The sequence below is a fragment of the Chiloscyllium plagiosum genome, unplaced genomic scaffold (genome assembly GCF_037043375.1).
Source record: "Chiloscyllium plagiosum isolate Xiang-an unplaced genomic scaffold, Cpla_swu_hap1 HiC_scaffold_24, whole genome shotgun sequence".
Taxonomy (NCBI): Eukaryota; Metazoa; Chordata; class Chondrichthyes; order Orectolobiformes; family Hemiscylliidae; genus Chiloscyllium; species Chiloscyllium plagiosum.
The window spans coordinates 5,501,820-5,525,733 of NW_028270162.1; the positions used below are offsets into that span (position 1 = coordinate 5,501,820).

Genomic DNA, 23,914 nt, shown 5'->3' on the forward strand with positions numbered 1-23,914 from the left:
ATGAAATGATAGCTTTCCCTAAATAGAGGACCAAAACTGCTCACAGTGCTGCTGATGTGGTCTCCCCAGCCCCTTGTCCAGTTGCAGTAAACCTTCCCTACTCTATACTGCAACCCTCTTGAACTAAGGGCTAATATTCCATTACCCTCCCCAATTATCTGCTGCCTCTGTGTGCTAGCTTTCTTTCTTAGACTCCTAGAGTGTGGAAACAGGCCATTTGGCCCACCAAGTCCAGACCAACCCTCCGAAGAGTAACCCATCAAGACCCATTCTCCCACAACTCTACATTTACCCCTGACTAATGCACCTAACCTACACATCCTGAACACTATGGACAATTTAGCACAGTGAATTAACCTAATCTGCATATCTTTGGATTGTGGGAAGAATCCCACACAGACACGGGAAGAATGTGCAAACTCCACTCAGTCACCCGAGGGTGGAATCGAACCCAGGTCCCTGGCACTGTGAGGCAGTAGTGCCACCCTACCCTCCCCCGTGTAAATATTGCTCCGTTCTTTCATATTCCCTTCCAAAATGAACATCTTCCCACATTGTATTCTATTTGCCAACTTTTTGTGTACTTACATAACCATCAATATTGCTCTGAAAGCTGTTTTATCCCTTTTACCAGCATCCTTTTCAACTGTTTTCGTTTCACCTGTAAATTTGTCAACAGTTACATTTGCTTCCTTCCTCTAAGTCATTAATATATATTGCAAACAGTTGTGGTCCCAGCATCAATCCCTGTGGAACCTGACATCTGTTTTGTCATCGAGTCTCTCCTGCCCTATGCCCAATCACAGAACGTTATTTTGATTCTTTCCTCCTTTTTCTGCTTCTCGAGCTCAGTCAAAACCCATCACCTCGGCAACTTCCCCAATTCAGGTGAAAGGACATCATCTGGAAACATTAACATTACAGATGCTGCTGAGTATCTCCAACATTTCCTGATTCTATTTGGAAGAAGACCAGAAGGGATTTCCCCAGTGAACTGAGGCCAATACTTATCCCTTAACCAATATGATTAAAAATAAAATGTCTTTTTTTGGGATCCGCTCTGCTCAAATTTCTATGTCTCATAAGAAAGTGACTGCACTTCAACAAGGGAGAATCTAGAGCACCCTAATGTTACACAAATGCAAGGTTTTTTTTGCCATATCGTTTGGGAGAACAGTGATAGCGTAATCCTTAAAAAAAACCACATTGAAAGCTTGTGGTGAGCCATTTACTATATCATATAGTAGTTGTGATACGCTGATGCCTCCCTCAGAGGTTGTACCTCGAACTCAAAGCTCGCCTTCTGTTGTTTTCAGCGTTTTGGTTTGGTAAGCAAGTCTGGATTTTGGCTTCTTTTGAGGAAGAAAGAAAACATTTCTATGTTTCTGAAGTTTCTGCTTTTTGATTGAACGCTGGAATTTTCCCATATCTGGTAAGTTGTGGCTGATAGCTTTGCCTGAGTTTGCTCGGGGTTGGGGGTGGGTGGGTTGGAGGATGGGGGAGCTCCTGATCCTTCAGGATAGACAGCCCAAGACGGAAGGAGTGTTGGCTGTAAGGGGCTGAGAGGGAGTCATTAGAGATGGCGGAGAGGCTGAATAGGGCTTGTTAAAGGTCATCAATTCTGGTAAGTGGAGGTGAACCAGGTTTTGGGGGGCAGGGGGGTGGAGCTGGGGGGTGTTTCCGAGATGGTGAGCAAGATTGGATGCCCATGATAGAGATTGGAAGTTGGTTTTGGGTTTTGGAAGGAATCTGCTGGGAGTGTCTTGTTGAACAATCCAGGAGGGGTTTCAACAGTAGCAATAAGAATGTGCTTGCCACTGAGCGAGAACTGTAACCAAATAGCTTAGGTAATGGGATAGATGTGATTTAAAGCTCAGCTTAAAACTGAGCAAAACAGGAAACATGGTGCATCCTTTATGAGAAAAAAGTAGAAAGAAAAAGAGAGAAGTGAATACTTCCCCTTTGCAATTATCATTTACTTCCAGCAGTTGTGTAGCTCGGGTACAACAACATGAATTATTATAAAATTCTGATATCGTTTTAAAATTATTTCAACCATAGGAGCCAATATAAAATGTTTAATTTCTAACTGAAACTGTGCACCTGAATCAGGCTGAACATTTTCAAAGTTTGCTCAAAATGTTTTCCGCAAAATTACATCTTAATAATTTTATATAATCTGCAAAAGTGATTATAGATGAGGTAGTTCAGTTCTTCATAGTAAGAATTCAATATCTCCTCCTCTGAATAAAACTAATCTGATGTAATATTTGGTGGCAGATATTAAATTTACTGATCTGAAGTATGGCTGTTCTCTCACCAAGACTTGCCTGTGTTTAACTCTCTGTTCTGTTCTTGCTAGTGTCTCCACTCCCAGAATGGCAGAATAAAATGATTATCAGCCCTCCCTAAATGCCGAATGGGGAATGGGTTTTTCTAGCCATGCTTGAGTTTCAAATGTGCACACTGTCTCGTTAAACTCAATAACAGCTTTCATTTATATAGCACCCCTGTAGTAGTCCAAACATCCTGAGGTGCCTCACAGGAATGAAATCAAACAAGATTCGACATGCAGTCACAGGGAGGTTTTAGGAATAATACCTTGGTCTAACTGGTAAATTTTAAGAACAATCTTAAAGGAGGTGACAGAGAGGGAGAGAGTGAGAGGGAAAGGAAGGAAGGAAATGATTTATAGATATTTCAAGAAGGAGATCTGGAGGTGAGAGTACAGCCGTGAGTGTTTGGATGATGATATAGAAAGCACTGGGGGATTGGAGGATTGCAACTACTTTGGAATTGTGAAGAACTGAAGGAGGTAAGAAGGAGTTTAAAGGTTATGGAGAGATTTGAACACAAGGATGAGAATTTTTAGAATGAAGGCATCTCTGAACCAAGAACATATGTGGGTCATTGAGTACAGTTAAAGATGGGGGAACAGGATTTGGGATGAGTTGGACAGAGGCAGCACAGTTTCAGTTAAGTTCAAGTCTATGGAAGGCAGCCAGACATTGTTTTCCTTCTCCTCAGCTCTCTATCCCTCTTCCCAATCAAGTCCCGCGCTTGTGCACCCTCTCAATAATGAGGTGAAAATGGATCACTGCTTCAAATGTACCTGTATAAACACCCAGGGGTGGGGAGGCTATCGTGAGCTTGTCAGAAAGGAAATACTTCAAGAGTGTGTGAGTGACAGAGAGTTTGTAACTAGCTCCTGAAAGTGATGGTAGGGGTAGGGCAATGTTGGGAGAAGCAAAGAAAGGTCTGGAAATAATGTTCTGGGGATTCAGGATCTGAAACCTAGAACCATTTGGTAAAATTGGAAAAGTAAGGAGAGGCTGCTCAAGGATAGGATTCCCATCTTGATCTCTCAACCTTTGCCAGTTTGTTGGTTTTGGCTGCATCAGAAGGCTAGACAGAAACTTTCAAACAGACTGTAGCATCTTAGTGTAGTGGAAATGTAATTTTCATCTTGTTATTATAAACTACTCCTGTACGTTCATCAATGTTAGTTTGTGACTGGAAGGTGAGGTAGATATGATGGTTGAGTGGACAGTTTTCTTGTCCCCTGTATCAGGAGTATATGGGTTCAAAGTCAGACCAAATCCCATCAAAATATTCAGAAAATAGTCTAGATGCCAACTTTTTCTTATTTTAAAGGTAAATGTAAGTTATTCTGTTCCAGGTGCAGTTTGATTGTACAAATTACTGAACTTAAAGCAAAACACACTTTATTCATCCAGTATAGATAAAATACAACAAAAGAAAGACTTAAAGGGGAAGCATTAACTTAACTCTATTGGAAATCTTAACAGAATAATAGATACAGTAACTATTACTAATTAACTTGTTCCAATATAATAGCTTCCCATAAACACTTCCTTGACAAAAGGCAAATTCAGACAATAGATTGTCTCACATGTAACTCCTGTAACAGGAAGAGAACCCTCAGCTTTTGGAGAGAGGGAAACAAAAACAGCTTCTACTTCTTTCAGACCCCAACAGCAACTGCTGAAAGCGAAACCTAAAACCCTTGGCTCTGTGTGAGCTCAATCCCACCCATTCAGGCTGCTTCTATTGTTCTAACTTTAAAAAAAATCCAAGGCTTCACAAGCTATTAATTGGGTATGTGGAGACTGCACATCACCTCTGCCTTAAAACCTCTCTTTAAAAAAATCTGGGACAAGATAACCTCTTAAAACCACAGCATTGTGACAAAGCCCATTGTGAGAGATCTCAGGGCAAAGCTCTCAGCAGGACAGAGGGAGTGTTCACAATTCCAAGGCAGAATTGGAAGAAGGGGAAGGAGCTTTTCTAAAACCCTGGGAAATGGCTCCACCGAGTACTGTAAAATACAACAAAGAATTATTGATGAGGGGGATCCGAAACACAAACAGAAATTGCTGGAGAAACTCAGCTGGTCTGGCAGCATCTGTGGGGAGAAACCAGTTGATATTTCAAGAACTGAAGAATGGTCGCTGAACTTGAAACACTAACTCTGTCTTCTCCCCACAGATGCTGCTAGACCTGCTGAGTTTCTCAGCTTGTAGGTTCACGTGTATTTGTAGAACTGCATTAACTGCATTTCAATAATTATCGAACGGTGCAGCACAGCCAAATTGTGCCTGTTCTGGTTCTTGGCTGGAGCTCTCCCATTCCCCCGCTGTTTCCCCATTTTTCTGGGGATCTTACCTTTTCAAATATTTCTCCAATTCCCTCTTGAAAGTTCCTGTTGAATCTGCTTTAACCAATCAGAGTCTCATGCTGTGTCAAGGAATTCTTCTGACCAACCAGCACCACCACCCATCCCCATCTGCTGTAAAATCTGTATTTTCTTGATTATTGTTAAGGACTGTGCCAATATTTTGCTTTTGCACAAATTTATTTTATTCTGTTCCTGTGCTGGATCTTCATTTGTAACTTCATGTATTTATGCCTATTTTGTATTTATATCATTCACATGTTTCCCAAAAATGCCTCAGTAGCACGTGTAAAAACTGCGCTGCACTTGAACATTTCTCCTCTTCTGAAGCTTACTGACTGGATATGCATAAACACACACACACTCTGACTCAAATATTTGAGACTGTATTCTTGGTGAAACTATTAGCGCAGTTCTGTTCGAACACTGCAGGCATTCTGCAGACACAACATTGCGTACAATTAATTTAAATATAAAGTACTGCAGATTAGATTACTTACAGTGTGGAAACAGGCCCTTTGGCCCAACAAGTCCACACTGAACCGCCCCCACACAGACCCATTCCCCCCTGCACCTAACACTACGGGCAATTTAGCATGGCCAATTCACCTAAGCTGCACGTTTTTGGACTATGGGAGGAAACCAGAGCACGCGGAGGAAACCCACGTAGACACGGGGAGAACGTGCAAACTCCACACAGACAGTCGCCTGAGGCGGGATTTGAACCCGGGTCTCTGGCGCTGTGAGGCAGCAGTGCTAACCACCGTGCCACCCACATATTAGATTAGTGGAAGAACCACAGAAATTGCTGAATAAAGTCAGCAGATTGACAACACCTGTAGACAGATAACAAAGTTAACATTTTGAGTCCACTTTGACTCTTCTTCAAAGCACATCTTTTGAGCAAGTTAACTTGGACTCAGAATGTTAACTCTGCTTTCTTCCTGCAGAGAGCCACCAACGCTCACTGCTTTTATTTCTGATGTGGAGGAGCCGGTGTTGGACTGGGGTGGACAAAGTTAAAATACACACAACAGCAGGTTATAGTCCAACAAGTTTATTTGGAAGCACTAGCTTTTGGAGCTCTGCTCCATCACTAAGTAGCTCCAAAAGCTAGTGCTTCTAAATAAACCTGTTGGACTATAACCTGGCATTGTATGATTTTTAACTTAGCTTTTATTTCAGTTTTCCTTAGATCTTACAGCTTTAGCTGTAGAAGAAAGTGGCTTAATCTGAATGAAAACGACCTGACATTTTTCAGACAGTTCTGTGTCTAAGTGGAAGAGTAAGTTAGTCAGACTGTAAACACTCTCACACTGTCTGCAATTTGTACTTCAAAAAAACTTATGAAACAAAACCTTTGATCTACTTTCATAAAGAGGTTCTCACAGTCTCCTGAGAATGGTTTGGTTATACTTAAAGTTAAATTGGCACCTGCTTGAGAACAATCACCAATAGGTTGTGCCTTATCTATGCAAAACACAGCTAGTCTGACACGTAGCAATAATCTATGTGAAATGTGAGGAAGTTAATGTTAAAATGAAACAACCGTTAAATCTGATGGTTTAAGATGTGTGGGAATAAACAGAATGATGAAGTGGGGTTTTCTAAGTATCAATACTTTTCCCAGGCACAGTTTTACTTACATTTTCTATCATCACTGAAACAAGTCCCATTTTGCACGTTTTTGATGACTGTTTGGGGAGAGTGCAGGGGAAGTGCAGCCTGCTTCTCGAAGTGGTAGCCCTTTCTGTTTTTGTCAAAGGTTGTAGTGACCCTGTTCATGACCCTGTTGGGCCTGTGTGCCCTTCCTTTTGATGCTCTGGGACCCTGGACAATACGTCCGCTCACCAAAATGCTTCAGGTTATGGTGCAATAGAAAAGATGTGAAACATCTTACAGAAACTGGGAGCTTGAGCTTGGAGAACGTGAATTCATATAGCGCCTGCTGCAACCTCAAGTTGTCCCAGAGTGCTTACCACAGCTGGTTAATTATTGTGAAGCAAAAAAACTGTAAATTTGGTTGCCCAGCATGCTGCTACAATAAGAGATGAGACATGTGACCAGATGCTCTGTCTTTTTTGAGTTGGTTGAGAAGTCTCAACAATAGATCCACTCTTCGAGCAGCGTTGTGGGAGTGGTTACTTGCACCTGAAAGAGAGGGCAGAGTGAAGGACTTCTTTGTCACTGCACATCCAGGTTTCCTGTTCACCCAGTGAAAAGCAGAATACAGCAGCTACAATCTGAAATAAAAGCAGGAAACTAGAGTCACAGAGTCACACAGCACAGAAAAAGGCCCTTCAGTCCATTGAGTCTGTGCTGGTCAAAAGCAACCACCTCATGATTCCAATCCCACTTCCCAGCACTTGGCCCACACCCTTGTATGCTTTAACATTACAAGTGTAGTTATAAATACTTCTTCATTGTTGAGAGCGTTTCTACCTTCACCACCCTTACAGGCACGATGTGGAGGTACTGGTGTTGGACTGGGGGTGGACAAAGTTAAAACTCATACAATACCAGGTTATAGTCATTCCTGAAGAAGGGATTATGCCCAAAACGTCGATTCTCCTGCTCCTTGGATGCTGCCTGACCTGCGGTGCTTTTCCAGCAACACATTTTTCAGCTCAGGTTATAGTCCAACAGGTTTATTTGGAAGCACTAGCTTTCGGAGTGCCGCTCCTTCATCAGGTGGTTGTGGAGCAAAAGATCATCAGAGACGGGTTAGCAAGGTTAGATCTCACGGGATACGGGGAGAACTAGCCACTTGGATACAGAACTGGCTCAAAGGTAGATGACAGAGAGTGGTGGTGGAGGGTTGTTTTTCAGACTGGAGGCCTGTGCCCAGTGCAGTGCCACAAGGGTCGGTGCTGCGTCCTCTACTTTTTGTCATTTATATAAATGATTTGGATGCGAGTATAAGAGGTACAATTAGTAAGTTTGCAGATGACACCAAAATCGGAGGTGTAGTGGACAGCGGAGAGGGTTACCTCAGATGACAACAGGATCTGGACCAGATGGGCCAATGGGTTGAGAAGTGGCAGATGGAGTTTAGTTCAGATAAATGCGAGGTGCTGCATTTTGGGAAAGCAAATCTTAGCAGGACTTATACACTTAATGGTAAGGTCCTGGGGAGTGTTGCTGAACAAAGAGACCTTGGAGTGCAGGTTCATAGCTCTTTTAAAGTGGAGTCGCAGGAGGATAGGATAGTGAAGAAGGCGTTTGGTATGCTTTCCTTTATTGGTCAGAGTATTGAGTACAGGAGTTGGGACTGTACAGGACAATGGTTAGGCCACTGTTGGAATATTCCATGCAATTCTGGTCTCCTTCCTATCGGAAAGATGTTGTGAAACTTGAAAAAGTTCAGAAAAGATTTACAAGGATGTTGCCAGGGTTGGAGGATTTGAGCCACAGGGAGAGGCTGAACAGGCTGGGGCTGTTTTCCCTGGAGCGTTGGAGGCTGAGGGGTAATCTTACAGAGGTTTTCAAAATTATGAAGGGCATAGATAGGATAAATAGACAAAGTCTTTTCCCTGGGGCTGGGAGTCCAGAACTAGAGGGCATAGGTTTAGGGTGAGAGGGGGAAAGTATAAAAGGGACCTGAGGGGCAACTTTTTCACGTAGAGGGTGGTGCGTGTATGGAAAGAGCTGCCAGAGGAAGTGGTGGAGGCTGCTCCAATTGCAACATTTAAAAGGCATTTGGATGGGTATATGAATAGGAAGGGTCCTGGCAGCTGGGACTAGATTGGGTTGGGATATCTAGTCGGCATGGATGAGTTAGACCGAAGAGTCTGTTTCTGTGCTGTACATCTCTATGACTCTATAAACAGAACTACTTTTAAGTCACATTCTCAAGATAACTTAAGGTTTTAATAACAAGAGGTGAGATCTCAGCTGAGACAATGCATTAAAGTTATCTCAAGACATAAAGAAGTTCTGGGATTTACATATTAATGAACCGAAACCTGCAACCCATTCTAAAAGATGAAAGGCTGAACAATAATCCAGGTTCAGTGTAACATTTCAAGTTTCATGACGCTGTAATCTTTTGCTATAAATTCTGTGTCTTATGGTCCTGTTCCAAAGCTGCCTGATGAGGGAGCAGCGCACCGAAAGCTAGTGCTTCCAAATAAACCTATTGGACTATAACCTGATGTTATGTGATTTTTAACTTCGTTCACCCTTATAGGCAGGGAATTCCCAGATTCCAATTTCAGGAAACTCTTAACTGCTCTGGCAGTGTCCGTGGAAACTTTAGACTTTATTGTCAGGTGCACTCAAGTACAAGTATGGAGGATGTCAGGTCAGACCCCCAGCCAGTGCCTCACACTGGACATCGAGCCCGTTGCCAAATCCCTCCAGCTCAGGTACAGCCACAGCTTCTGCCTCTCCCCAGAAAGTAAGTTAGTTAAAAAAGAACTAAAAATTACTGAAAACAAAATGAGAAAAGGAGAGGAAAGAAAGTGAAGAGGAAGTGTGGACCGAGAGGAAAAGAGCAAGTGAATCAGCTCAAGGATGGCATGGTGGCTCAGTAGTTAGCACTGCTGCCTCACAGTACTAGGGATCAGGGTTCGATTCTAGCCTCAGGGGACTGTCTGTGTGGAGTTTGCACATTCTCCCCATGTCTGTGTGCATTTCCTCCGGGTGCTCTGGTTTCCTCCCACAATCCAAAGATATGCAGGTTATGGTGAATTGGCTGTGCTAAATTGCCCATAGTGTTTAGGGATGTGTAGGTTAGGTGCATTAGTAAGGGGAAATGTAGAGTAATAGGGTAGGGGAATGGGTCTGGGTGGGTTACTCTTCAGAGGGTCGGTGTGGACTTGTTGGGCCAACTGGCCTGTCTCCACACTATAGGGATTCTATGAAATCCTTTGAAAAGGATTTTTGATCAAAACTGGGAAAAGTTTGAGATGTAAGAGGCTTTGGTGGGATTGTTACTCCAAAGGGCCAGGTGAATGGCCTGGGGATGTGGGTTTACATCCCATCATAACCACTGGGGGAAGTCAAATGGAATTAATTCAAACTGGGATTGAAAGGGAGTCTGTGTAATAGTGACCAGCTGCAACTGACTGCTGTAAAACCCCATCTGAGTCACGAATGTCCTTTAGGGAAAGAATTCTGCTGTCCTCACCTGTCCTGGCCGAAACTATCCTCCAGACTCACAGCAACTTATTGACTCTTTCCTGTTCTCTCCAAGTGAGATGCTCAGTTCAGGAGCCAGAAAATGAAACAAACAGGGGATGGCATTTCTGATTTGAAGTCGTCAAAGTCAGTGCTGCAGATCACAACACAAGGTTTGCGATTTTTGAGAAGGTTTGATCACAACCTGGGTGTTATTTCCCTAGGAATGTGTGGAGCCTCACTGGAGCAGTGCGGGAGTCTGGGTGGACAGTCTGAGAACAGGATGGATATTCTACCCTGCAAGAACAAATCTCAGAAACACTAAATACTTTCCTCAGAAGGCATTCCTTTCCAGTAACATTCACAACAGAAACTGAAGGACACAATGTTAACATTTTATTAACAATGATATAGTGTCCAGTCTTATTAATTAGACAGCGGGTAAAGAAAGCATAGATAAAAGTGGATATGCAAAATGACAAAACTATTGCGGATGACACTAAGGTCGGTGGAGTTGTGGATAGTGATGAAGGATGTAGTAGGTTACAGAGAGACATAGATAAGCTGCAGAGCTGGGCTGAGAGGTGGCAAATGGAGTTTAATGCGGACAAGTGTGAGGTGATTCACTTTGGACGGAGTAATCGGAATGCAAAGTACTGGGCTAATGGTAAGATTCTTGGTAGTGTAGATGAGCAGAGAGATCTCGGTGTCCATGTACACAGATCCCTGAAAGTTGCCACCCAGGTTGACAGGGTTGTTAAGAAGGCATGCAGTGTTTTGACCTTTATTAACAGAGGGATTGAGTTCCGGAACCAGGAGGTTATGCTGCAGCTGTACAAAACTCTGGTACAGCCGCACTTGGAGTATTGTGTACAGTTCTGGTCACTGCAGCCTTTTTCCAAGTATGTGGTTGGCACGGTGGCACAGTGGTTAGCACTGCTGCCTCACAGCGCCAGAGACCCGGGTTCAATTCCCGCCTCAGGCGACTGACTGTGTGGAGTTTGCACCTTCTCCCCGTGTCTGCGTGGGTTTCCTCCCACAGTCCAAAGATGTGCAGGTCAGGTGAATTGGCCATGCTAAATTGTCTGTAGTGTTAGGTAAGGGGTAAATGTAGGGGTATGGGTGGGTTGCGCTTTGGCGGGTCGGTGTGGACTTGTTGGGCCGAAGGGCCTGTTTCCACACTGTAAGTAATCTAATCTAATCTAATCAAACATGAGGGGACACAACTTTAAAGTGATGGGAGATAGGTCTAAGACAGATGTCAGAGGTAGTTTCTTTACTCAGAGAGTAGTAAGGGTATGGAATGCTTTGCCTGCAACAGTAGTAGATTCACCAACTTTAAGTACATTAAAGTCGTCATTGGACAAGCATATGGACGTACATGTAATAGTGTAGGTTAGATGGGCTTCAGGTTAGTATGACAGGTCGGCGCAACATCGAGGGCCGAAGGGCCTGTACTGCGCTGTAATATTCTATGTTCTATGTTCTATTGCATTGGGAAAATCAATGAATTTGCAATTTACACAATTGGAGCACGTGTATTCTTTAATGGGACATAAGCACTCCCCCACCCACCCACCCCACCCCACCCCACCCCACTAAAGAAATGTTATCGATACAATGGGGTGAAACTTTAGAAGACAAACGATCATTTGTATTAAAATTAAATAGGTAATTTGCCAATGTATTCACCAGAGGTCAAAGTGTTAGTTAAAGATTCAGGGTTAAGGGATGGGAGCACAACAAGTTTATCAACGTGGTAGATATGAGATGTAAGAAATACCAAAGGAACACCAACATGTCTGAAGTAAGTTTGTCTTTAGCAAGAGATTTCATTGAGGTACTGGCCATGGATTTAAAGATACAAGAGAAAAAAAGCATATTGTAATTTTACATTTTGGAGATCTAGCAACCAGGTGTTAACCACCTACTCTAATACATGTTAAATAACTATGGCTAAGATAACGCAAAAGTGGATATGGACAGGATTTGGACCACTGGCAGAATTTCTTACTGACAATAATGAACTTAGAGACTTGTGCGTGAATGGACACATATTTGCAGCAGCAGACAGGCATTTAGCAATGGGGCATGTGCAAAACACTGAGCAGTAACAGACAAAATTGTGGAAGATCAGCCAAATGGTAAATTAGCATCTGTACCAGCCGGAGGTGTACATGCAAAGGATTCTGTACAGATGGTGGGAGGATATAGTCTGTATCAGCATGGAAATCCTGAAATTCCTGCAGTAATAAATGATCAGCTCCCAGCTTGGGAAAGGGCTACAATTCGTTTGACTTTTTCAGAGCATTTGAATGCACAGCACCCATGTTGAAAGGCTTTGATTAAAGCTGAGTCTCAGAAAGGAATCTGTGAGCTTTAAGGTATAAGGCAAGGCCATTAGAAACCAGTTTCAATCTGGGAGTCAAAGATTGCTCGAAAAACTCAGTTCTGGCAGCATCTGTGGAGAGAAAGCAGAATTAACAGTTCCGATCCAGTGACTCTTTTTCTGCAGAAATGTTAACTCTGTTTCTCTCTCTCTGCAGATGATGCCAAACCTGCTGAATTTCTCCAGCAACTTCTGTTTTTATTTCTGGTTTACAACATCCATAGTTCTTTGGGTATGTTTTCAGTCTGAGAGGTATGATTTATCATCAGAGAATATTTAGAGAATGGAGAGGACTGGGAATAGTTATCAACAAAAGCAGAAGAATAATAATTATACATCATTGGAATCTGACCTTTGGGGGATATGGTTCAAGTTTGTTTAGTACAGGTTACAAATTTGCAGATTCTGAAAGAATTATAGAAAACGAGTATCCTGTACCTCTCAAACCCAATGTACAATATGAGAATCAAATTATCAGTTTGTGGGATGACGGAGAGATCAATTCTGACAGTCACTATGATGCTCATTTTTCCAAACAGCAACTGATGGGCGGCACGGTGGCACAGTGGTTAGCACTGCTGCCTCACAGCGCCAGAGACCTGGGTTCAATTCCCGCCTCAGGCGACTGACTGTATGGAGTTTGCACGTTCTCCCCGTGTCTGCGTGGGTTTCCTCCGGGTGCTCCGGTTTCCTCCCACAGTCCAAAGATGTGCAGGCCAGGTGAATTGGCCATGCTAAATTGCCCGTAGTGTTAGGTAAGGGATAAATGTAGGGGTATGGGTGGGTTGCGCGTCGGTGTGGACTTGTTGGACCGAAGGGCCTGTTTCGACACTGTAATCTAATCTAATCTAATCTAATCTAAACTAGTAAAGGTGGGCACTAAAGTCAAAGTATTAACCAGATTGGGCTAGTCAATGGAGAAATGTATTCCAAATAGAACAAGGAAGACCTTGGAAATTATAAAAGCTAGAGGAATGTAGAGGATGAGGGGCAGGAGGTTAGGATTGTGGATTGGTAACATGTATAGAGATGGAGGGCAAGGAAAATGCAGGGTAAGCTTAAATAGTGGTTCCAGGTGTGAACATGCACTTAGAAAGAGATTGTGAAGTGTTGAATGAAATTCTATTATTAGGAAGGGGAGTTCAAACAATAGCAGTACAGAAAGATATAGAAGACAAAATATAAAGTGTAATAAAGGACAGGAAATCTAGTACAAACCACGCATTCTGCCAGGAGCAGAAATCCAAGTGATTAGAATACCTTGGCAGCCATGGACAAACTACAAGACAACTTAATACAAAATACCAAACACCAAGAACTAGAAAGCTGGAGAGAATTTGAGGGGCTGGGTAGGGGATAACCAGCCCTATCACAAAGCTTATACAAGTGCACAGAAAATGTATCCCCTGATGGGACATGTAAAGCTAAAGAAATGCGAGTGACCGAAGGTTTTAAAGAAAACTGGGCAATGAACATAAAAGTGGATTCACCAACAGCAAGAAAAGCAATTCTGATTTTTTTTTACATTGTTAGCAACAAATGGTTAGGAATGTAGCTCAATTAATGTGAAAGCTTCATTTCTGCAGGAAAATTAGCTCAAGGTTTCTTTGTCCTCCAAAAGAGTCACAAACACAGCCTGGACATCCTGGAAATTAGTTACATGTGCATGTGGCCGAAGTAGCCCTTTTAGAATATATGTTTCTCAGTAAGTTCTATCTTATTAAAATCAGGTTGTTTTCAGTTTAAATCAGACCTTGCCATGACATTAGAGAGGGGAAGTATTCAGGTATCTTTATAACACATTTTTAAAAATTCATTCACAGAATGAGGATATTGCTGGCTAGGCAACATTTATTGCCCATCCCCAATTGCCCAGAGGGCAGTTAAGAGTCAACCACATTGCTGTGGGTCTGGAGTTGGATTTAGGCCAGACCAGGTAAGGCTCACAGTTTCCTTCCCTAAAGGGCATTACTGAACCAGATGGGCTTTTCCTTACGGCTGACAATGGTTTTATGGTTATTATTAGACTCTTATTTCCAGGTTATTATTGAATTCAAATTTCACCATTTGCCATGGCAGGATTCAAACCTCATTCCCTAGGTCTCTGGATTAATAGTTGAGAGTGTGGTGCTGGAAAAGCACAACAGGTTAGGCAGCATCAGGATTCCTGATGAAGGGGTCTGGCCTGAAACGTCGATTTTCCTGCTCCTCAGATGCTGCTTGACCTGCTGTGCTTTTCCAGCACCACGGTCTCAACTCTGATCTCCAGCATCTGCAGACCTCACTGTCTCCTCTGGATTAATAGCCTAGCAATAATGTCTCTAGATCATCAACTACCCTTGCCATGTCAATGATGTTTTTTTTGGTGGGTGCAATGAGTTTGAAAACAATGTCATTAATGTTCTCAAAGCAGAATTCAAAATTACAAGTTAGGCTTCTGAGGGTTTTCAGTATTTGGATTGGAAATCAAGCAGAATGAGTCAACAGACACTTTGCATCAGCAATCTTAGTTGGAAAATGTTGGCCCGGCTCTGATTAGGCAGAGTGAGGCCGCACTAAAAGATGAAGGAGTTGGCAAATCTACTCAAAATGCAGGACATCCAAACAGATCCAGATGCCAGTTATGAAGTATGAGGGTTGAGTCCAACTCTGAAAAATCCCAAAGTGGGTTTCTTGTGAACAACACATTGAAAACATTTTAATTATGGTGTGCAGGTTGCTTTGCTATAACGTGACAGCTGTGTTCCTCTGCCAAAGAAAATCCTGCTGTCAAAGATCGCTACAGAAAATCACTATTTCCGGTTTGATAGAAAGTTCGCATTATTCCAAAGAACATCCATGATTCATCAATCGCGTTATAGCCAATTAGTGTTGATGGAACCCATGTTATAGCAGAACGACCTGTATTGTGTTTTGGAATTTGTGTCACTGGGGGATGCCAGGAACATCATGAAAGTTTTTGTTTTCAGTGAAGGGTCTTATGCAGACCTGAGTGAGGGGTTCTCAAATGCTGGACAGTTTTGTGGTCTAGGGGCGTAAATGTTGTCCAGCATTATAGATCAAAAGAGCCATAAAAATTTCTTTAGTGGCATGGGAAGAAGTTCTAAAGAGGGATTCTGCAGCAACACCCATTGAATGCTGCAGTGAGTAACTGTGCTGTGGACCATGGCCTAGACTATCAGCATTATCATTCCACCACCATCTCCCTCAGGACAGTTGTTATCCTTTTTCCAGTCTGAAGGGAAGAGAGCGATGAGAACTGTAACAGGTTGAGCTAAGGAGAGATGGGAATAAGTCAAAGAAAGAAACAAAATTCTGTCTCGAGGAGGTGTGAATGGTAAATATAAATGTTACCAACAGCCAGTGACCGAGCTCTTGGGAGAACTGCTCACAATTCTCAGCTAACCTGTGTTGTATTATCTTTGTTTCTAGGTATCAGCTTCCAGAGTTTACCTCAGTGACTTAGAGGCAGGTTCAACAATGCTGTAGAGATATTGTGAACATGATCCGGACTGACACTGACAGTACAGTACTGAGGGAGTGCTGCACTGTCTTTGCAATGAGGTGTGAAACCATGTTCTAATGACTAACTGTCAGTTTTGTCAGGTTTTTTGGAGGAATTCTGGCTGTAAGGACTAAAATGATTTCTCACTGTATCTTACCAAATTCACCTCATTAACTACCTACTCCCCTCCCTCTTGGGTTGTTCACATCCAACTCTATCTCCATCTAACCACACACAGTTCCTGGAACCGCTTCCCAGTCAACAGATATTCAGTGAAAGACCAACATCCCTGGTCCCTATGCCATCCTTGAGAGGTCACTGTGGCCCCCTCCCCAGACAAGTGTTGGCAATCTGGTGTTGCCGCCTCCATACCCCCCCCCCCCCCACGTGCACACACACACGCGCATACACGCATGCACGCGCACACCACATGCACGTGCGCACACATGACCCTGTATTCTCTCCCTGTGTCAGCACCAGTCCACACAGTTCAGCTGGCCATAGCTACGTCCTGTCTGAACACCCTCTCTAGGTCAGTGCTACTCTGTCCCCAGTGCCCAGTGGTCACCCACCCCTTGGCACTATCCAGTCGGGGAACATCCCAGACAGACCAGCAACCGGATAATTAGAACATAGAACAGTACAGCGCAGAACAGGCCTTTCGGCCCTCGATGGGCCTGTCTCCTACACTATCCCAAAATCATCCATGTGTTTATCTAAGGATTGTTTAAATCTCCCTAATGTGGCTGAGTTAACTACATTAGCAAGTAGGGCATTCCACGCCCTTACCACTCTCTGTGTAAAGAACCTGCCTCTGACATCTGTCTTAAATCTATCACCCCTCAATTTGTAGTTATGCCCCCTCGTACACGCTGACGTCATCATCCTAGGAAAATGACTTTCTCTGTCTACCCTATCTAATCCTCTGATCATCTTGTAGGTATCTATCAAATCCCCTCTTTCTCTTCTTGCCAATGAGAACAGACCCAAGTCTCTCAGCCTTTCCTCATAAGACCTTCCCTCCAGTCCAGGCAACATCCTGGTAAATCGTCTCTGCACCTTTTCCAATGCTTCCACATCCTTCCCATAATGGGGTGACCAGAGCTGTACACAATATTCCAAGTACAGCCACACTAGAGTTTTGTATAGTTGCAGCATGACATCACGGCTCTGGAACTCAATCCCTCTACCATTGAAACCCAACACACCGTATGCCTTCTTAACACTCTATCAACCTGGGTAGCAACTTTCAGGGATCTATGTACATGGACCCCAAGATCCCTCTGCACATCCACACTACCAAGAATCTTTCCACTGACCCAGTACTCTGCCTTCCTGTTATTCTTCCCAAAGTGCATCACCTCACATTTAGCTGCATTGAACTCCATTTGCCACCTTTCAGCCCAATTCTGTAGTTTATCCAAGTCCCCCTGCAACCTGTAACATTCTTCCAAACTGTCTACCAGTCCACCGACTTTAGTGTCATCTGCAAATTTACTAATCCATCCACCTATGCCTGGGTCTGAGTCATTTCTAAAAATGACAAACAGCATTGGTCCCAAAACAGATCCTTGTGGCACACCACTAGTAACCAGACTCCAGGCTGAATATTTTCCATCAACCACCACTTGCTGCCTTCTTTCAGAAAGCCAGTTTCTAATCTAAACTGCTAAACCACCCTCAATCCCATGCCTCTGCACTTTCTCCAACAGCCTACCATGTGGAACCTTATCAAAGGCTTTACTGAAGTCCATGTACACCACGTCAACTGCCCTACCCTCATCCACATGCTTGGTCACCTTCTCAAAAAACTCAATGAGGTTTGTGAGACACGAACTGCCCTTGACAAAACCATGTTGACTATCTGAAATCAAATTGTTGCTTGCTAGATGATTATAAATCTTATCTCTTATAATCCTTGCCAAAACCTTTCCTACAACAGAAGTAAGGCTCACACAACAGAAGTAAGGCTCACTAAATTATAAAGGTGAGCTTTAATGAGCAGCTATTGAAAGGGAGCACTGGGGAAGTGATGGCAGGTTGCACTTCCACCCCCACAGTACAGACTAAATGCTGGTGCCCCACCCCTGACAGTCCTGGCTGGTGTAGCTTAGACCCTGCTGTAGAACTAATGCAGCATGCAATGTTACATTGTGTTCTTGGACAGTTTTATTGCCATTTTAGTGGTGCAGTCACGTCAGTTAAAGAGCACTGTTCTAGAAGGTGCAGCCACCTGCAAGTGGGCAGTTGGATCCAGGTGGCCATCTTTAATGGCGACACCAGCTCTTCTGTTGAGGACATGTGCTGTGGTGAACAATCCACCTCCCCCAGCAAGCGAGCGAGTCCTTACTTTGAGGCTTTTGAGAGGGCAATGGATGATTGTTCGACAGAAGTGGTGTGCAGGGATATGGGGCAAAGGCAGGAGATTGGCAATCGGGGCTAGACCCGGTGAAGGTAGGATGGACTGAATGGGCCCCTTCCATGCTGTAACATAACTGTGATTCTGTAATGCTTTGGGTCCTCAGTTTCTTGCCCCTGTAGGGATGTCCTGAGCCAGTGTCTTTAATGTCTTCTGCTTAAAGATCCCCTGCTAATCAGTGACAGTGCTCCCTCAAACTGTTCCTGACCTTTAGGGTTCTGGCAAAAGGTCATGGATCTGGAATATCTACTCAGAGTCTCTGTCTCTGTCTCTCTCTGCCTCAGTCTCTCTCTGTCTCAGTCTCTCTCTGTCTCTGTCTCTGAATCTCTGTCTCTCTCTCTCTCTCTCTGTCTCTGTCCCTGTCTGTCTCTGTCTCTATCTCTCTCTCTCTGTCTCTGTCCCTGTCTATCTCTGTCTCTGTCCCTGTCTGTCTCTGTCTCTATCTCTCTGTCTCTCTCTCTCTCTCTCTGTCTCTGTCCCTGTCTGTCTCTGTCTTTGTCTCTGTCTCTCTCTCTCTCTCTCTCTGTCTCTCTCTCTGTCTCTGTCCCTGTCTGTCTCTGTCTCTGTCTCTCTGTCTCTGTTTCTCTCTCTGTCTCTCTGTCTGTCTCTCTCTGTCTCTCTGTCTCTCTTTCTCTCTGTGTCTCTCTCTCTCTCTCTCTCTCTGTCTCTGTCCCTGTCTGTCTCTGTCTTTGTCTCTGTCTCTCTCTCTCTCTCTCTCTGTCTCTCTCTCTGTCTCTGTCCCTGTCTGTCTCTGTCTCTGTCTCTCTGTCTCTGTTTCTCTCTCTGTCTCTCTGTCTGTCTCTCTCTGTCTCTCTTTCTCTCTGTGTCTCTCTCTCTCTCTCTCTCCCCCCCGCCCCCACAAATGCTGCCAGAGCCACTGAGGTTCTCCAGCATTCTTTGTCTAATGCAAAATGCTATAATCTTTCCATGTCTGTCCTCAAACTGTATTTGACTTCTTGAGAGCTTTTCTGCAATTTCTTTGATTTCAGACTCTGCAAGGCTGGGGGAGGGATGTTTTGCTGTTGTTGGGAGCTGAGCTGAGCTGAGTGGAATGCTTCTTTGTAGAACACTTGTTCTGGGTAAAGTGATTTGAATACGGCTTGTCGAATATTCTGTTGGTCAGTCCCGGTACACTGAACCACGAGGTTTTTCTAGACGTGTTGTTGCTGGCTGTGGCTTCAGTGCTGTTTCTGCAAGTCACACAGTGGAAGGAGTCTTTATCTCTTTTGAGGTCACCTCACTGTGCACAACATGTGCTATTAATGCCTGGGAAATTACACATTTTACTCTGAATGCCAATATCAAAGATGAAACTAGTATTAGCATGCTGCTACTACGTGCCTATGTGATAGACTTCATGGTGTTATTTTACACCACACACTGTTCAATTCAACTGCTCTGTGCTAGGATATACGATTTACACCAATCCACCTCACTATAATTCATCTCGCTGGGTCACCAGTACCTTCTGTTCTGTTCTCTCTCATATTTATCCAGCTTCCTCTTAAATGTATAGATACTAAGGTCAAGAACAGAAATCACAGGTCTCAGTGTTGTGCTCCCCAACTTCCAACCTGAGTACCCTGACCTGTGATCCGAGGACAGTACCCTGCCTTGATCTGAGGATTTGGTCCCTGAACCCCAACCCCTGACCTGAGGACAATGCCCTGCCTTGACCTTAGCTGTGGCCTTGACCCCTGACCCCTGACCGGTCGACAGCAACCTGTCTCAACATGAGATCAATGACCCCGATTCCTGACTTCTGACCTTAGCATAGCAGACCCAACTCCTGACCAGAACAATGTGCTCCCCACCCACCGAATTGATGCATCTTCCCAGAGGCCCAGGGCCTTGTTATTTGGCCTGATGGATCCCCCTGGTCCTGAACCCTGTTTGATAACATCTTCCTCAACCACTCCTTGTGGGAGAAAGTGAGGACTGCAGATGCTGAACATCAGAAATTGATGAAGGGCTTATGCCCGAAAAGTTGACTCTCCTCCTCCTTGGATGCTGCCTAACCTGCTGTGCTTTTCTATCACCACACTTTTTCACTTCTTGTGTGAGTAAGTTCCACATTCTCCGCACTCTCTCGGTAAAATACATTTCTCCTGAATTCCCCATTAGGGTTTATTCATGACTGCCTTGTAACTATATAATACCAGAATCAGGTCACCCATCAGTCACTTCTTTCCTAGAGGCAAACATTCCTGACCCATTCAATCTCTTCCAATAGCTGTTACCTCCCATCAAGTATGGGACCATCTCTTATAACCTCTATAACCTTTATGTATAAATCAAAAACCAGAATGATGGACGGCATTCTGAAGTATGGGCTAATTCAGATTTAACAGAACACTGAGTTCTGAAGAAGGGTCACCAGACCCGAAATGTTTAACTTTGATTTCTCTCCAAAGATGCTGCCAGACCAACTGAGTTTTTTCTAGAAATTTCTGTTTTTGTTTCTGATTTCCAGTATCCACAGTTCTTTGGGCTTTTTAACACAATATTTCTGCTTTGCAGGAGAAAACCACAGTGTTTGAGTGGTAATGGGTTGATAGATTGCTACTTCTCCTTGTTGGTTCCTCCCTGTCCTTCTGTTTGGTGAATTATTTGGGGTTTCATTGTGTGTGTATCACTGATATTATTGGCTTGTTTTCCAGGCAGGCACCGCAGGTGTAAAGATGTCGTACACTCTGATGTCTGATGAAGATTATCAGGCACTGTTGGCTTACACACCGTCGTCTTTCATTATTCCGGGTGAGGATGAGGTGCCAGTGTTCCCTCTGGTAACTTCCTGCATCATCTGTCTGCTGGGAGTCTTGGGAAACATGCTGGTGATGTGGATTGCCCGAAGAGAAATGAAGAAGACAGTTAGCATGCTGTGGCTGTTAAACCTATCGGTGGCTGACTTCATTTTCACTGCCATGTTGCCCTTTTCCATTGCTCAACTAGCTCTCAAGACCCATTGGCCATTTGGAAACTTCATGTGCAAGCTCGTCAGTTTCACAAATCACCTGAACATGTTTGCAAGTGTCTTTGTCCTGTCTGTGATCAGCCTGGACAGGTGTATCTCTGTCATGTTGCCTGTTTGGTCTCAGAACCATCGAACTGTTAAGTTTGCCAAAGGGGTCTCTCTGGTTGTGTGGATATTGGCAATAGGAGCCAGTGTTCCCTTCTTCCTAGTCCGTGAAACTGAAGAAGACACACTCATAGGAAAGACCTATTGCTTCTACAGTCTGGACCTCAACTACCTGACAGCTTTAATAGTGACCAGGTTCTTTCTGGCCTTCCTTATCCCTTTCTTTACCATTGCTACGTGCTACAGCATCATCGCAGTCAAAGTCAGACGCAGGTGGAAAAAGACCTCCGGCAAATCATGCAAACTTGTCACTATGATCATACTGGCATTCTTTGTTTGTTGGATACCCTTTCATGTGTTGACCATTATACATGTTATGTCGGATGAGGAATTTAGTGTCTGGCTGCCCATAGTCACCAGTCTGGCCTATGCAAACAGTTGCATCAACCCCATCCTGTACGTATTCACCGGCCATGGGTCAGCCTTTCACTTCAAGAAAAGAATCCAGATGGCACTGAGAGCATTACATGAGGAGTTAAGCTACAGTGGATCCAAGTCTGAGACTAGGCCAAGCAGAGGCACTGTCTAACAGTGGTCCCGATGAAGATGATCAGTTTTGTGTGACATACTGTGCTGTCCCCTCTTTGATGCACCAGGACACATCTCACTTCTACTCAATATCCTCAACATTAACCTTCAGCTGCAAGGTTTTGCAGGTGTTGAACAAAAACAAGAGAAGGTTCCTTTTGACCCCTTCATTCACTTGTCAGTGCTCAGCCTCCCTCTGATTATTGTTACTCTGCTACGAGGAATTCTGAGCTCTGTGTGTGTGCCAGTGATTTCCAGAAATTGAAGCTAATGGGTTGATGCACCAATCATCATGCCTGGGACCTCCCAGTGGCTGCACAGTTACACAGCCATACAGCTCCGCTCAGCTGCTTCTGCTTTGACCCACTTGGTCTTTACTCAATTGCCTTTGTCAATGTCAGATGGTGCCCCAACTCCTGACAAACTGATTTCACACTCCTTCCTGTGGAAACACATTCCACATCCTCACCACTGTCTGGGTGAAAAGGTTCCTCATGAATTCCCTATTTGAGATATTGATGAGGCTGAAATGCTTGAGTTATTAATTGAAAGTACAAACTAACAGATGTACTAGATTGAGGAGCTGTTAGCCCAGTTAAACGTAACATAACGACGTAGTCATATTTGAGAATATTTCAGGGGCTTCGGGGTGTTTTATGCAACAGCTTTGTGTATTTTGGTTGTTGTATAATCTGAAAGTGCTCCCTACTTTTCAAATATTCAAGACAAGATATAACTTAATAATTGAGACTTTACTGTTGTGGAAACAGACGAATAGATCTGAAATGGTAATTTTCTGCTTGTGTTCTGTCTCCTGGTTAACATGTTGGTGTGCTTTGAAAAGACTTGCTCATGATATTGTTATTTATCATAACTTGTGACCTGAGCATTTAAAGCGCTTGTGCTCCATCTTACCTTAGAACACTCGAAGCATAACACTCTACCGAAAACATGCTCCTTTGCTGTAATCTAAAAAATGGCTTAATTTTTGCCTAGATATATATGTCACATTTGTGCCTTATAGTAGGTTGTAATAAATATCTTATATTTTGCAATGCCATCATATCCGCACCCTGTTTCTTATCTTAAAGGATGATGTGGAGGAACTGGTGTTGGACTGGGGTGTACAAAGTTAAAAATCACACAACACCAGGTTATAGTCCAACAGGTTTAATTGGAAGCACTAGCTTTCGGAGCGCTGTTCCTTCATCAGGTGATTGTGGAGCAGGATCATAAGACACAGAATTTATAGCAAAAGATTAGAGTGTCATGCAACAAACCTACATTACTGTTCAATATATCACTTCAGTTGCATGGCACTGTAATTTTTTGCTATAAATTCTGTCTTATGATCCTCTTCCAAAGCCACCTGATGAAGGAGCAGCGCTCCAAAAGCTAGTGCTTCCAAATAAACCTGTTGAACTATAATCTGGTGTTGTGTGATTTTTAACTTTATCTTAAGGGAGATAGCGTAAACATTGTCACAGGAGTTAAAATACCCTGCTGGGGAAAAGATCATACCCTGATACCAGGAATGGCTGTGAATAAAAGATTCCAATATCTTAGTAGCAGACACTTGGAAAACTAATTGAAGATCAATTGAACAGTAACTTTGGATAACAGAGAATTCAGTCAAAAGGAGAGTTTCTGACCCTTATGCAGCATTAAGGTGGTACCATGCAAGGTAGAATCATGGATTACAGAAAGTTCACAATGGATTGAGCCCTATAACCATTCCTATCTCTTGAACCTCCTTTAGCTTCTAGACTCCTCCCAATCATAGAATAACTGAATTGCTATCATGTAGAAAGAAGCCATTGCTGTCTGCAGTGTCTTCCAAGTGAGCCCCGTGAATTAGTTCCTGTCGTGATTGTAATGAGGTCAGTGTTTATCAAAGTCCCAAATAAGTGATTATTGTACAAGATTAAAGCACATGGGATTGGGAGATGTGTATTGAGATGGATAGAAAACTGGTTGGCAGAGAGGAAACAAAGAGTAGGAACTTATGAGTCCTTTTCAAATTGGCAGGCGGTGACTAGGGTGCCACAGAGATCGGTGCTAGGACCCCAGCTATTCACTATCTATATTAATGATTTGGATGAGGGAACAAAGTGTAA

General features: G+C 43.5%; 1 protein-coding gene across 1 annotated transcript; it reads left to right on the forward strand.

Annotated features, from left to right (window-relative positions):
- The first annotated feature begins 1,326 nt into the window (after positions 1 to 1,326).
- On the forward strand, positions 1,327 to 22,777 carry LOC122562441 (chemerin-like receptor 1). The gene is made up of 2 exons (XM_088000296.1): positions 1,327 to 1,432; positions 20,791 to 22,777. The coding sequence occupies exon 2, from the start codon at positions 20,812 to 20,814 to the stop codon at positions 21,796 to 21,798; it is 987 nt and encodes a 328-aa protein (XP_087856422.1). The 5' UTR covers positions 1,327 to 1,432; positions 20,791 to 20,811; the 3' UTR covers positions 21,799 to 22,777.
- The last annotated feature ends 1,137 nt before the right edge of the window (positions 22,778 to 23,914 follow it).

Coding starts and splice junctions, on each gene's coding strand:
- LOC122562441 (XM_088000296.1), top strand. CDS start 20,812: ATGTCGTACACTCTGATGTCTGATGAAGATTATCAGGCACTGTTGGCT.